Source organism: Staurois parvus, unplaced genomic scaffold, assembly GCF_062004578.1.
Source record: "Staurois parvus isolate SC_StPar_1 unplaced genomic scaffold, SC_StPar_1.0 ptg000183l, whole genome shotgun sequence".
NCBI lineage: Eukaryota > Metazoa > Chordata > Amphibia > Anura > Ranidae > Staurois > Staurois parvus.
The window spans coordinates 9,209,338-9,222,516 of NW_028317979.1; the positions used below are offsets into that span (position 1 = coordinate 9,209,338).

At 39.1% G+C, this 13,179-nt stretch overlaps 1 protein-coding gene across 1 annotated transcript in view; it reads left to right on the plus strand.

Moving 5' to 3' along the window:
- ABCA4 (ATP binding cassette subfamily A member 4) overlaps positions 1-13,179 on the plus strand; it is a 259,321-nt gene that overhangs the window by 204,878 nt on the left and 41,264 nt on the right. The window contains exons 43-47 of the mRNA XM_089677323.1: positions 1,646-1,769; positions 5,508-5,637; positions 9,396-9,516; positions 10,154-10,216; positions 12,148-12,254. Coding sequence (XP_089533449.1) covers positions 1,646-1,769; positions 5,508-5,637; positions 9,396-9,516; positions 10,154-10,216; positions 12,148-12,254 — 545 coding nt within the window. The remainder of the gene's footprint in view (positions 1-1,645; positions 1,770-5,507; positions 5,638-9,395; positions 9,517-10,153; positions 10,217-12,147; positions 12,255-13,179) is intronic.

Genomic DNA, 13,179 nt, shown 5'->3' on the forward strand with positions numbered 1-13,179 from the left:
TTCCATTGTATGCTTGACTTTCACTACAGCTATTAGAATGTATCTATAGCCATTTTTTTTTTATTTTGGATATGGTGACCATTGTTCCCAGAACAAGATTAGAGGGAAAATTGTTCAATGGGAACACATGTTCAGGTAACAACTATCCAACAGGTTATATTACTAACTTTAGAGAGATTTCCTCTCCTTTCCTTTTGTGTTTACAGGATGGGAAGTGAAAGGAAATCTTCCTGATGGGTACCGATTTGGACAAAAAAAACCTGAGGCAGATTTTAACCATTCCCTACTCAATCCAAATAGAAAAAAAACTTTTGTTGTTGTAATAGAGATGCTGGATGCAATAACTAAAAACAAGTCATATACACGCACACAATCAACATGTAATCATGCAGGTACTTTTAATCAGCATTTAAACCATTACATGTTCTACACATGTGAAAGATCAACTACCAAATGAATACCTGCCCTGGCACATCATAGCATTTACCCAGCACTCCAAGAAATAACAGAATCCAACTGCAATATTCTTGCAATGTTAAAGCCTCCACTTTTATTATCATGCAATGCACAGGAGGATATATCTTATAGTCATTACAATCTGCATAATAACACACACCAATATTAATGTGAGCATTACAGCATGAAATAGACACGTCATTTTACAGTGTCACAGCATAGAATTAATACATTACCAAAGCTATGTGGAAGCTGGGAGGAACAAATCCCATCAGAATGAAACTGCGCAGGGGGTCACAGAGAAGCCGTAGGCGTGACCAGTCGATGAGCCCATATAGCCTTGGCAAAAATCCCAGCATCCGAGCTTCTTCTGGCCACTTGGGGAGCTTCTACTGGTCTCGCCTGGACTTCCGCCTTTTAAACCCTTTTTCTGGAAGCTGTCCCAATAGTGGGAGGCACTACACCCACCACAGGAGGAGCTAGCAGAAGGGTTCCGCGAGGATAACAGAGTCACGTTCAACCACCATATTCGTTATCTGAAAAGTCACACTTTTGCTTCTTATCTACCCCAAAACCTCTTTTCATCTCCCCCAGACTTAAGGATTTCTAACTTAGATGTCCTTAAACAGTTTTTTATCTCCTAATGTGAGGTTACTAGATGTCATAAACACGGTTCATTCCATAAACAAGTTTTTATCTTGCTTTCAGCAGAATATCTTGTGAATTTGTTCCTTTGACCTATAGAAAGTGACACATCAGTCACCTCTCATGCCCCTGGAATTTCAGCAACAATACTTTATTGTAAAAATTACCCAAGAAACAAAGGGTCCAAGGCCAACACATTTCATAGGCATTACAGTTGTGTATGAAATATAAGCTGGCCATACACTGAGTGAACTCAGCTGGTACCTAATAAACTCAATGGCTGGACCTGTTGGCCCATTCCAGTTGACAGTTGATTGTTTGATCAACTTATGTCAAAGGAGCCTGCTGGAAAATTTGTGGCTGAACAACGCCCGCTTCCAATCAGATGCATACTTGCAGATTACATAATCATAATGCAATAAGAGGCTACAGAACAAACATTGTTACACTATATTAGTCGGTATTATTCTAAATCATATGATGTGGTTGTTAACTTATTGGCAGAGTGATGTTTAGATTTATTACACATTTTTTTTTCTTGTAGTCTCTGATAAAATTCAATGAGAGGCTGAAGGACTTGCTTTTAGTCTTCCCACACTTCTGCCTTGGTCGGGGTCTTATTGACTTGGCTATGAATCAAGCTGTGACTGACGTGTATGCTCGATTTGGTGAGTGAGGCAGAATTGTTTTATTCCACTTGTCCACATTTACAGCATCTGGGTTTTAAGATTACTGGGAATGTTTATAAAACTAGCGTAATGTAAAAGGAAAAGTCAGTTAACATAAATGGGCTTGTGCCTACATTTATAGACAAATATATAAATGTTCCAACAGTTTATCTCTTTGAAAATATGTGAGATAAAGAAGATTACATTGGAGGAAAAATGTGTCTATACATAGTGGAGTAAATTTGGCAAACATTACCAAGTACCATTGTGTGTCAACTTATAAATACAATGTGAAATAATGCATTTTTTCAGCAAGGCAGTAAATCAACAGTCTTAGTGCAGGAAGGTTTTGTACAGACAGTCTATAGCATATACAAACACCTCACCTAACCATTTGCTGCTGGCAGAAGCTGGCCCTTTAAGTGGACTATAATGCCAGAGGCCAGTAGGAAGAACCCAAGTTTAATTATTCAATGTGGTTGGCTCCATACTGATAACAGTTGGGAGCCTGTCCTACCTGTACTGATCATTCAATGTATTTATTTATTACAGGTACTTGTATAGCGCTGTCAATTTACGCAGTGCTTTACATATATATTGTACATTCACATCAGTCCCTAACCCTCAAGGGGAGTACAATCTAAAGTTCCTAACTCACATTCGTACATACACATACTAGGGTCAATTTAGACAGGAGCCAATTAACCTACCAGCATGTCTTTGGAGTGTGGGAGGAAACCAGAGTACCTAGAGGAAACCCACGCAGGCACAGGGAAAACATGCAAACTCCAGGCAGGTAGTGCCATGTGTGGATTCAAACTGACAACCCGAGTATTGCCAGGCAGAAGTGCTAACGATTTAGCCAGTGTGCTGCCCAATAGTTGATAAGGAGCTGTTGTTGACAGCACTGCAATAGCTCTGAGGGTCCCTATTGTGAACATCACAGAGATGCATATACGGTATACGTGATGGCAAGGCATGAGGGCCCATCTGCAGTGCTGCAACATGACACTGTCGTAAAGAGATTTAGCCACTAATTAAATACAGGCAATTTCCTGATTAACAGGGTACCCCCTAATGGGTTCCCTAACACAAACAGACAGCACCTTTAACATTTTAACGTTTTGTCAGCAGCCAGCTTTTTCACAAACCAGAATGTCACACCAGAGAAAGTGAGAGACAGCTTGGAGCATCATTCAGCTCACATATAAAAAGCCTGTTGACAGCTGAGACTAATCATGACTACCAAGTAAGTTGTGGACTTAGCCATGGAGGCTTCACCCTACTCAATACTCCACAAGCCTCCAGACTCAAAGACCCAGAACAAACCTTATTAAAACACCAAGAACACAAAAAGCTTGTTACCTCCAGGCTCTAGAAGAGGTCATTCTTGAACAATGGAAAAACACAGATGTTGCAATATGTCAGCAACTTGTACATTCCATACCTAGAAGACTTGGTGCTGTCCTTACAAATCAAAGAGGTTATACAAAATACTAGATGTAGCAGTTTTTGCTGTGGGATGTATTCATTTTTTGCATCAACAAATTTGAGTTAAACTGAAGATTTTGTAATCTAAGTTATATTATTAACCTTACTTTCATGTAATGAGCTAAACAAATGTTCTATAAAACTCAGTTTTGTCACAATCTTGGAAATTGTTCTTGTGTTCGTTGAGATATTGATGAAAATCTTACTATTCAAAAGGGGTATGGATATATATATATATATATATATATAATTTTTTTTCCACATACACAATTGGTATCAGAGTAGCACCTTATGTGAATGTTGTTTGTATTTTAAAATATTAGTTATTTGGAATCACTGTATAAAACGGTATAAGTCATGTACTTCAAATTGTTGCTTGCTGCCCTTGGTGGTTTAACCCTAATGTCTATGTGTCAAGGCCAAATGTAGCAGCATCGGCATTCGTCAGGTAACTTTATGGCTAATTTGCATATCTATTTTTTTCATATTTTTTTTTAGGATATATGGATTTGTTTTTCGTTTGTTTGTTTTTTTACTACTGTTTTAATAAAAACCCTGCTCTGTTTTTAAATGGTATAGATTGATATATAAAACATAAAAAAAAATCAGAGATTAGAAGGGTAGAAGGCTGCTGTATCACTGGTGATAAGAGGGAGCAGGGGGAGCTGAGCTACTGAATCGCTGATGAGAAGGTGGAGCTGAGCTGCTGAGTCACTGCTGGAAGGGGGAGCTGAGCTGCTGGGAGAGTGACTTAAAGGGGTTGTAAAGGCTGAAGGTTTTTTACCTTTATGCATTCTATGCAGTGTGCAGCCCCTCCCTTATACTCAGCTGAGCCACCTCTAGATCCAGTGATGTGCACGGGAGCCTTAGCATTCCTGGGTCTCTCTCTTCATTGGCTGAGACACAGGAGTGAGAGACCCTGTCAATCACACCCAGTGAGCCAATGAGGAGAGAGCAGGGGTGGGGTCAAGCCGCAGCTCTATGTGTCTTATGGACGTATACAGCAGGGCTCGGGAGTGAGCATGTTCCAGTGCCCCCATAGCAAGCATCTTGCTATTGGGGGCACTGGATAAGGGGGATTAGTCAGGAGCGCTTGCAGATGACCTGAAAAGAGGAGGATCGAGGCTGCTCTTTGCAAAACCATTGCACAGAGCAGGTAAGTATGACTTGTTTGTTATTTTCTTTTAAATAAATAAAGGAGTATGTAACAGGGCACCTTTATACAAATTGTGACATTTTTGATGCTAAAAAACCATCATAAAATTGGGAACCAAATCAGATGATTAATGTCTAAGCATATGTGCATGGAATGTTGTATCTTTGCTATGATTTATCCTATGCTACTCCTTTTCATTAAGAAGTGCTGTACTGTGTTCATCGTAAATTAGAGTGTGACTGAATACTAAGCCTTGCCATCTGGCCTCTCTTAAAGTACAGGAAACCAAGAAACATACAGTAGTTGACTTGTACCCAGAGCACAGTGTAATTTGTAATTCATTTATTGAAATGATTAAGGTTTATTAGCAATAAAGAGAAAACCATACTGTGTCAGAAAGTATTCTATTTGTCAAGAATTTATAGCAGAGAATATTGTCAGTAAACCTGCTGTGCTATGATGAATGAAAGTGAAAGCTGTACAGACATAGTACCTTAAAGTGTTACTAAACCCAGGACCCTGCATTCACTATATCTGGTCTCCCACAGTACACAGACCATGGAAGTGCAATAATTTTAGTAAATATAAACTGATAAATACCTTTTTTCACCAGCAGTTAGAGCAGTCTTGTGACTTCTATTAGTGTCCAGCAGGGCACATGTTAAAGCTTGTAGGAGGAGTTTTTATTTTGCTCTGGGAGGATGCAGAGCCCCTGACCTCTGTCTGGACAGTGCTGATCACATGCACTCTCCCAAGAAAAAAAAAAAACTTTCTAGTAATACACACCAAGCTGAATGTGTGCAGATATGTCTTATCAGGAGATATGAGGGGGGAACTGGAAGAAGGGGAGGATCAGAGACATCAGGATCAAACAGACTATTTACACAATGCAGAGGATTAACCACTTAGGTTCCACAGTGAGTATAACAAGCATGCTTTACTGCATATACATACAAACTGATTTTACGGTTGTGAGTTTAGTAACACTTTAATAATGAACAAAAACACAGCAATCACAGCTATAGGTAACCTCTATCACACATTAGAAGGCCCAAGGTGTGTCATCTATACCTCTTTGCTATATTTTGCAGGTGAGGAGCATATTACAAACCCCTTCCAGTGGGAATTTCTGGGGAAAAACGTATTTGCAATGGCAGTTGAAGGAATTGTCTACTTTTCTTTAAATCTGCTCATTCAGAACCGCTTCTTTTTCACTGCATGGTAAGCATCTTCAAAATGTACAATACTATTATAGATAAAATATCAACATTGATAGTCCAATTCATTTTTAACATAACTATTTAGAAGAAAGACACAAAAGAACAAAGAACAACAGTATTCCTTCCTACCATAGATAAAGGCATAATTAATATTTGCGCATATGGGACCTTAAAGTGGGAGTAAACTCCCACTGGACACTTGTACGTACAAAGTAAACTTATAATAAAACTTACCTGTAGGTACAAGGGATATATCTTAAACATGTACTGTTTAGGAGATATTCGATGTCTCTGCAGCCGATGACATCACCAGCGCATGCGCTCTGAAGGAACAGCATTCCTATGCTGTTCCTTCAGAGCTTTGTGCCGCTGCCGAAACTCCCGTGCACATGCGCAGAAGTGACATCATCGCGGCTTGGCCAATTAAGAGGAAGACCGGATTAAGATGTAAAAATAATTAGAGACAGGGAAGGAGGTTACAAATATTCTAGGTATCTGCTTCACTATAGATATGTGTGGTCCATTAACCAAACATGACTGGCAACCTAAAAGTACATGAACATAGTGTCCACCAAAAGCAGTTACAGAAAGGACCATACAGTAAACCATGTATAAGTATAACAAAAAACAACATTTATTTTATAACAATATTGAGTATGAATGCATAGAAATTGCCAATCATATGACAAAAAGGCAATTGACCAAGCACCAATCTATCACCTTACCCTAGATCAACTTTATCTGTTCCCCTTCAAACCATTCAAATAAACCACAAAGTCACAGTATGGCCCTATATTCAAAAGAATAGCCAGGCAGTGACTACCACCTATCGTCTGTCAGGCTATTTCTTGATACCACCCTATGGGCTAGCTATATTGGAGTATGATAAATATTGCATGGGTTATAGTACATAAGCAAAAAAAACTATCCGACTGTGTGAATCCGATAATCACTGGATTAATCATGTAACGTAAATTCCAATTCACCTTGGCTGGTATAGAGAAAATGTAACTAGATCTCCAAGTCTTTCTTGAAAGCTAAATTGCCTGGTTCTAAGATACAATTCCATGATGAAGCCAGTGATTACAATAATTGGGAATTTGGAAAAAAGTTATAAATGTAGGATCTACGATTTACACCTGAATGTATTCTTTGAATATAGGGCCATACCGTGATGTCATGGTTTATTATAATGGTTTTAAGGCGAACAGACAATGTTTGTCTGGGGTGAGGTGATGGATATTGGTGTTTGATCAATTGCCTTTTTGTCCATATGACTGGCAATTTCTATGCATTCATACTCAACATTATTATAAACTAAATTTAGTTTTTTGGTATACTTATACATGGTTTATCGCATGGTCCTTTCTGTAACCACCTTTGGTGGACACTATGTTCATGTACTTTTAGGTTGCGGGTGAAGATGGAAGCCTTATAAACGGTGACAGTGCGCCGCTGGAGGGCTTCGTTCTAAGGCAAGTCTTTCACAATGTGCTAATATGCAATGCATGCTAACACATTATGACATTACCTTTCAGGGAGATTTTTTTTTTTTTCAACTTAAGTTTACTACCACTTTAATGTATAACCGCATTTTCACTTAATACTAAAATAGGCTGTCCACTTTGCAAGGGAATTTTCTATAGGGCTTAATGAATATTGTGCAAATTAACTTTGCAAAGAATACCCAATCACATGCAATGATAATAAAAAAAAAACAATATTTTTGCTTTCACATGATTGGATGATGGAACAACTTATTTGCCTTTAGTAAATGAAGCCCTGTGTATTTGTACTGCTCCTTGCTGCTTTTTCAATTTGCTAGTATGAGGCAAGGGACAGGCATACTTGCTGATTAGGTACCCAGGTTCTGCTTCCTGCTTTGCAATCCTATTCCATGGTTGAGCCTTACTGCTTCCTTTCATAATGCATGTCTTTTATTTAGGTGAATTATGAAAAACAACAGAATCCCTAGAGCTAATATCTTATCTAAGCAATGTTCAAATTGTGTGCTTTTATATTGTAAACGCTCACAAGCAAGGCACCCTTGTATCAGATTGTATTGTAACTGTACTGTCTCTCCTTCATTTTGTAAAGTGCTGCAAATGCTGCTGGCATTATATAAATCCTGCACAATAATAAAAATGTCAGAGCAAAAAAAAAAAACAAAAAACAAATGCAGTGCATCTCGGGAATAAATGTACATTTCCATTTGTTTAATCCCTGTAAAGACCCTGCAACTACAGAAAAAGTTCTGTTGTGGAATGAGAACATGATTTTTTGGGGTATCAACTCTGCCTGGTTGTGTTTTCCTAAACTAGGCACCCCCTCCCACTCTCCTCATCTAAAATCATTCTGTAGTTCAAGATAAGAACTAGGAGGCCAATTACGTAATGAGGTAGGTAGGAGGGTGTAAATTAATACAAATCCATTTACATCTGCCCGTTCTATGGGCTGCATAAACCTCCCATCAGATCCACCTGAAAGTTTGACAGGCAGACCTAATTGGAATGCTCAGGTGAAAGGCCCCTATGACAGCTCTGAATTTCTGAATCGATCACAGGTATTTTACTGCACTTATCATTCATTTAACAAAATGCTTTCAATAGGCAATATTTACCAGGTCAAAAAAGAGCAATTAAATGAAGTTCATTGTTTAAGTATACAGAGAGTGGTTGCACGAAACAACAGAGAGCTCCCTCTAATGGCTGCTTTATGAATCTCTATATTTAAAAGGTACGTTCACCTTTGGAACATGTTACATGTGCCACCTGATTTTAGGGAGGAACATGTTCCAGCATCTGTATCCCAGACCCCTGATCCCCCATCCTTGTGATAGCAGACAGGGGATCTTCTCCCTGCACCCACTGTCACAGTTTGAAAACAGAGCGGCTGGATGGGGTACCACCCACACGACCATGTCATTCATTCACAGTTGCCTGTGAATGAGTAGACTACAATTACCTTCAGCCACTGCAGCCGATGGCTTGCAGTTCTCAATGAACTACAAGGGCACTGGTGAGCGCTCTCGTAGTTCATTCACCCCTGGTTCACATATATGCGGCCTTGCGGGTCGCGTTTTGCACGGGCATGAGAGTCCATTCATTTGAAAGGACTCCCGTGCCCGTGACACGCAGGGAAGTCCCTGCACTTCTTTTGAAAACACAGCCCGCACGGGAACCTCTGTTCCCAGTACGGTTGCGTTTTCCTGTGCGGGCGGCATGCCATTGGAACTAATGGCACCCACCCGCGGGTCCGCATTTCTCTGTGTGGATTTTCATGCAGATCTGTAGCAGCACCACCTAAACAGATGTGAACCTAGGGTTATTCTTCCTGCTCTCAAGTAACTGCCTGCCTGTACAAGGTGTGGGCAGACAGTTATGCTGAGAGTCTTCAGGAGCCTGAGATTGCACCTGTGATATGCTGATCACGGGTGCAATGCTCTGCAGGCTCCTTAGAAAAAATAATAATAAATGCACATTTTTTTACCTGCAAAAAAAATATTCATATATTATTTTTTTTCAAAAGGTAAACTTGGCCTTTGTTACAATAGCAAAAACATACGACCATGTGAAAAAAAGTTACATTTAAAAATTACTTCAAAGTAAACACTGCACTAATAACTCAAAACATACTGCATGCTCACCTAATATACATTCAAGAGCGTTGCTATTGTTATTATTGTTATTATTATTGTTATTGACAGAAATTGGTCAGTCCAAGATACTCCTATTTTCATTTTGGCATTCTCTTTGATAGGTTTGCTGAACCTCCAAAGGAGCAAATTGAAGGTGAAGATGAGGATGTTGCACAGGAGAGACTCAGAGTCTTGAAAGGAGGAGGAAAAACCGATATATTAAAACTGAAAGAACTGACAAAGGTAAATGTGTCTACTCTTTTGAAAAGTAGTTAAGTATATTGTAGCTGTTTTGATCATGTTTGCACAAACATAGAAGTGAAAAACCTAAAATGGTTAATTCATGAATGAGTTAAACTGGCCATACACAGCAAATTTCAGCTGGATCCTTGATGAACTGGATGAAATTCAAGCCATGGGTGGCCCTCCAGCCTGACAATCTTTGATCTAAAAATTGAAGAACCTGGCAGAAATTTGACAGTTAAGCAGTGGCTGCATCGAATAGGATACAGCCACTGTTCATGTATTCTGACAGCCGCGGTTGCAAACTGTCAGAATACAATAGCTGTCAGGACATTCCTCTATCAATGCTTTTTAGTGTGGAAGAAAGAATAGATAGATATCTTCGTGTTTGGTCAGTTTTATTAGAACTGTGTTCATTACTTTATCCCATAATAATTTTCTCAGTTCACAAATATTAACATTATATACATATGAAAACAGATTTTTTTTTTCCTTAGCTATTGAAAGCCTTTATTTTGTTCATTTTAATAAAATAATTAACTAATAAAAATAAAAAAAATGCACAGTAATAAAAATACTACATGTATTATGTTTTAGTAAACTGAGCCAAGCTCACAGTTCTCTCTACTATATAAAGGTTTATGCTGGTAAACAAACTCCTTCTGTGGACAAGCTTTGTGTTGGTGTCCGGCCTGGAGAGGTGAGTAGAAATACTGTATATGAAAGATTCCATACTGTTCAGCTCTTCAAATTCCCATTGTAACATGCTTGACAAATGTATGGGTAAGAAATGGCATACCTAACAGCAATAGAGATCTCAGATCTGGACAGCTTTGAAGCTGACCTACAGGCAGATATCAAAACACCATTTATTTCAGTTATGTATTAATTAAAATCATTAAGTATATTTTTACATTAAACTACCATGATTGCCAGTCTCTCTTAATATAAACCTACTGCACTCCTCTGCATAGAAACACTTCCAAACAAAAATGGGAAGGCCAGCACTCTGAGCCAGTCTCAATTGCTTTTCATAGTGCTGCCGGTTTGCTTTCCTGAACATGCTTACAGGAGGAAAGAGCAAAAGGTGACCTCATCAGTGTGCTGTTTTGCCTTTACTCTCCAGTAAGTAACTATATTGCTTAAAGTGGTTGTAAAGGAAAAAATAAATTAAGAAATATGTCTATACTTACCTGCTCTGTGCCATAAAATTGCACAGAATGGCCCTGATCCTCCTCTTCTTGGGTCCCCCACCAGTGCTCCTGGCTCCTTCTGTCTGTTTAGTGCCCCCAATAGGAAGCTGATTTCAACGAGGGCACCCATGTGGGCTCGTTCCCAAGTCCCACTGCTGCATCCAATGAGAGAAACAGCAGGACTTGGCCCTGCACTCGCTCTGGCTCCCTCATCATTGCAGTTGATTGACAAGAGCTGGAGCCAATGGCTCTCACTGCTATTGATCTGCCCAGGGAGGAGGGACAAACTCAGGAGAGCTGCAGATCTCATGAAGAGCGCTGGATCATTATGGGGCTCAGGTAGTTATAAGGGGGGTGAGGGGGGAATATGTGACACAGAAGGTTTTTCACCTGAATGCAGTCAGATAAAAAAAACCTTGAGGCTTTAGAACCACTTTTATAGTATATCTAAATCCAAAAAAAAGTATGAAATCTTGCATGTCACTAGCCTTTAGATGTGGTGGCTTCAATACTTTTTTTTTTTTCAGATGTTTTTTCCCCTTTATTTTTGCCTGGTAATCTTGATAATAAAACACATCCTGCCCTTACTTAAAGAGGCAGTCATTGCTATCAGCCAGGCTGGAATTCAAAACTTGTCTGCCTTTCTCATCTCCTTTATCTACTGTCTACAGTAACTCATGGAAACCAATCAAAAATCATTTTTCTCTGATAAGACAGCAGTTAACCAAATTTCATTACTGTATATTACAAAATTTTGCACAAAACCACAGTTTGCACGTGATTACCAAAGCTCAACTCTAGGCCAAACTTTTTTTATTTTTTATTGTAAAAGGCAGAGAAGGGTTAGAACTTATATTGTATTATATTTTTACTGCTGCCTGTGTTATTAGAAAATTTCTGCCTGAACCATGGGCGGACTGACAACTCATGGGGCCCCCGAGCAATAGGGGATCATGGGGCCCCTGTGTCCTTCCCAAACTCAAAAAAGCCTATGAAAAAGGTACCAGGGGAATCTAATGGGGCCCCCTACTGACCCTGGGTCCTTGGCAGTGCCCAAGTTTCTAAATGGTCAGTCCGCCCTGGCCTGAACTCAAAGAAATGAGAAATCTCCCCAATGAGTCAAAACAAAACAACATTTTTTGTAGAATGAGGAAGGGTTTGAACATCCGATATATCTTTGCTGCTATCTGTGCCTTACTGTCCCAATGATACCCACACCCTTCATTTTTTGTTCTAGTGTCACAGGTTTAAAAATGGAAAATCTTCCCCAATGGAATCCAATTCAAATTCTAAAAATGCCTGACAAAACTCTTCTCCACTTTATCCAAAGCCAAAACGTTGTCTGGATAACTCTTTTTATGTTTTTGTTATGTTTGAAACAATGTTTTTCTTTTTTTGGTGACTTGGCATAGACTAATAGTTCATATGTACCATCTAGTGTTTCGGGCTGCTGGGAGTGAATGGAGCCGGAAAGACCACCACATTCAAAATGCTAACTGGAGATATTGATGTGACATCAGGAGATGCAACTGTTGCTGGATACAGGTACGTGAAATGGGTTAATTTGGGGCTGTTGTAGATTGAGTGGATCCAAGACCAAAAACCTCACTGGTAGACCACCAACACCTATACAACCTGGATATCAGATGTCAAAATATAAAGGCCATAAAGAGTAAAGAATTGTTAATAATTTATTGCATAGTTTATACAAGTCCTACACTGTAGCTTATGGTAGAAACCATAAAGTTCTGCCACACACAGGCCAATGTCGATGGGCTTTGGATTTGCGTTATGCCATAAGTTTGACTTCAGTTGGGATGCTTCTGAGATCATTCAGAAATTACTAAAATGTGAATTCAATCTGCGTTTAACTTCCTTCTGATCGGTATTTGACCATTTTCAAGTGGGTTTTCCACTTACATAGACTTGAAAAGTACAATCTATGGAACTTCTGTCATGTTTTTTTTTTCTTTGGGTGGAGGACATGTTCTCACTTTATGTCCCAGTGGCACCTTATCATCCTACGATACACAGGGTGTCTCAAGGTCACAAAGTGGAATTTTTCCATATGCAGTGCTCATACAGGAATACAAATCTGAAATGGGTTCGTAATCTCCATTTTAATAAAATGATGTTTGTCCTACGTTTGAGAGATTTTCTCTCACTGGAGTTAAAGCCTTTAAGAACTTTCTATTCCTTTTTTTAATTAAAGGAAACACACTTTTCTTTATTATTTAGATCCTAACTCAGAAGTTTGAGGTATGACTAACGAATCTACTATATAATACTGAAAGTACATTAGCAGTGCCAGCTTACAAAATAGGCAGAGCAGGCACCATCCTATCTGCCCCACACAGTTTAAGGGCCCCGAGACAATGGATCAAAAACACCCAAATTCAGCTCTTGCCAGACAATTTGCATGGAAACCTATCAAAAAAACTATTTCCGAATTTAAAACTTTTTTGGGCCT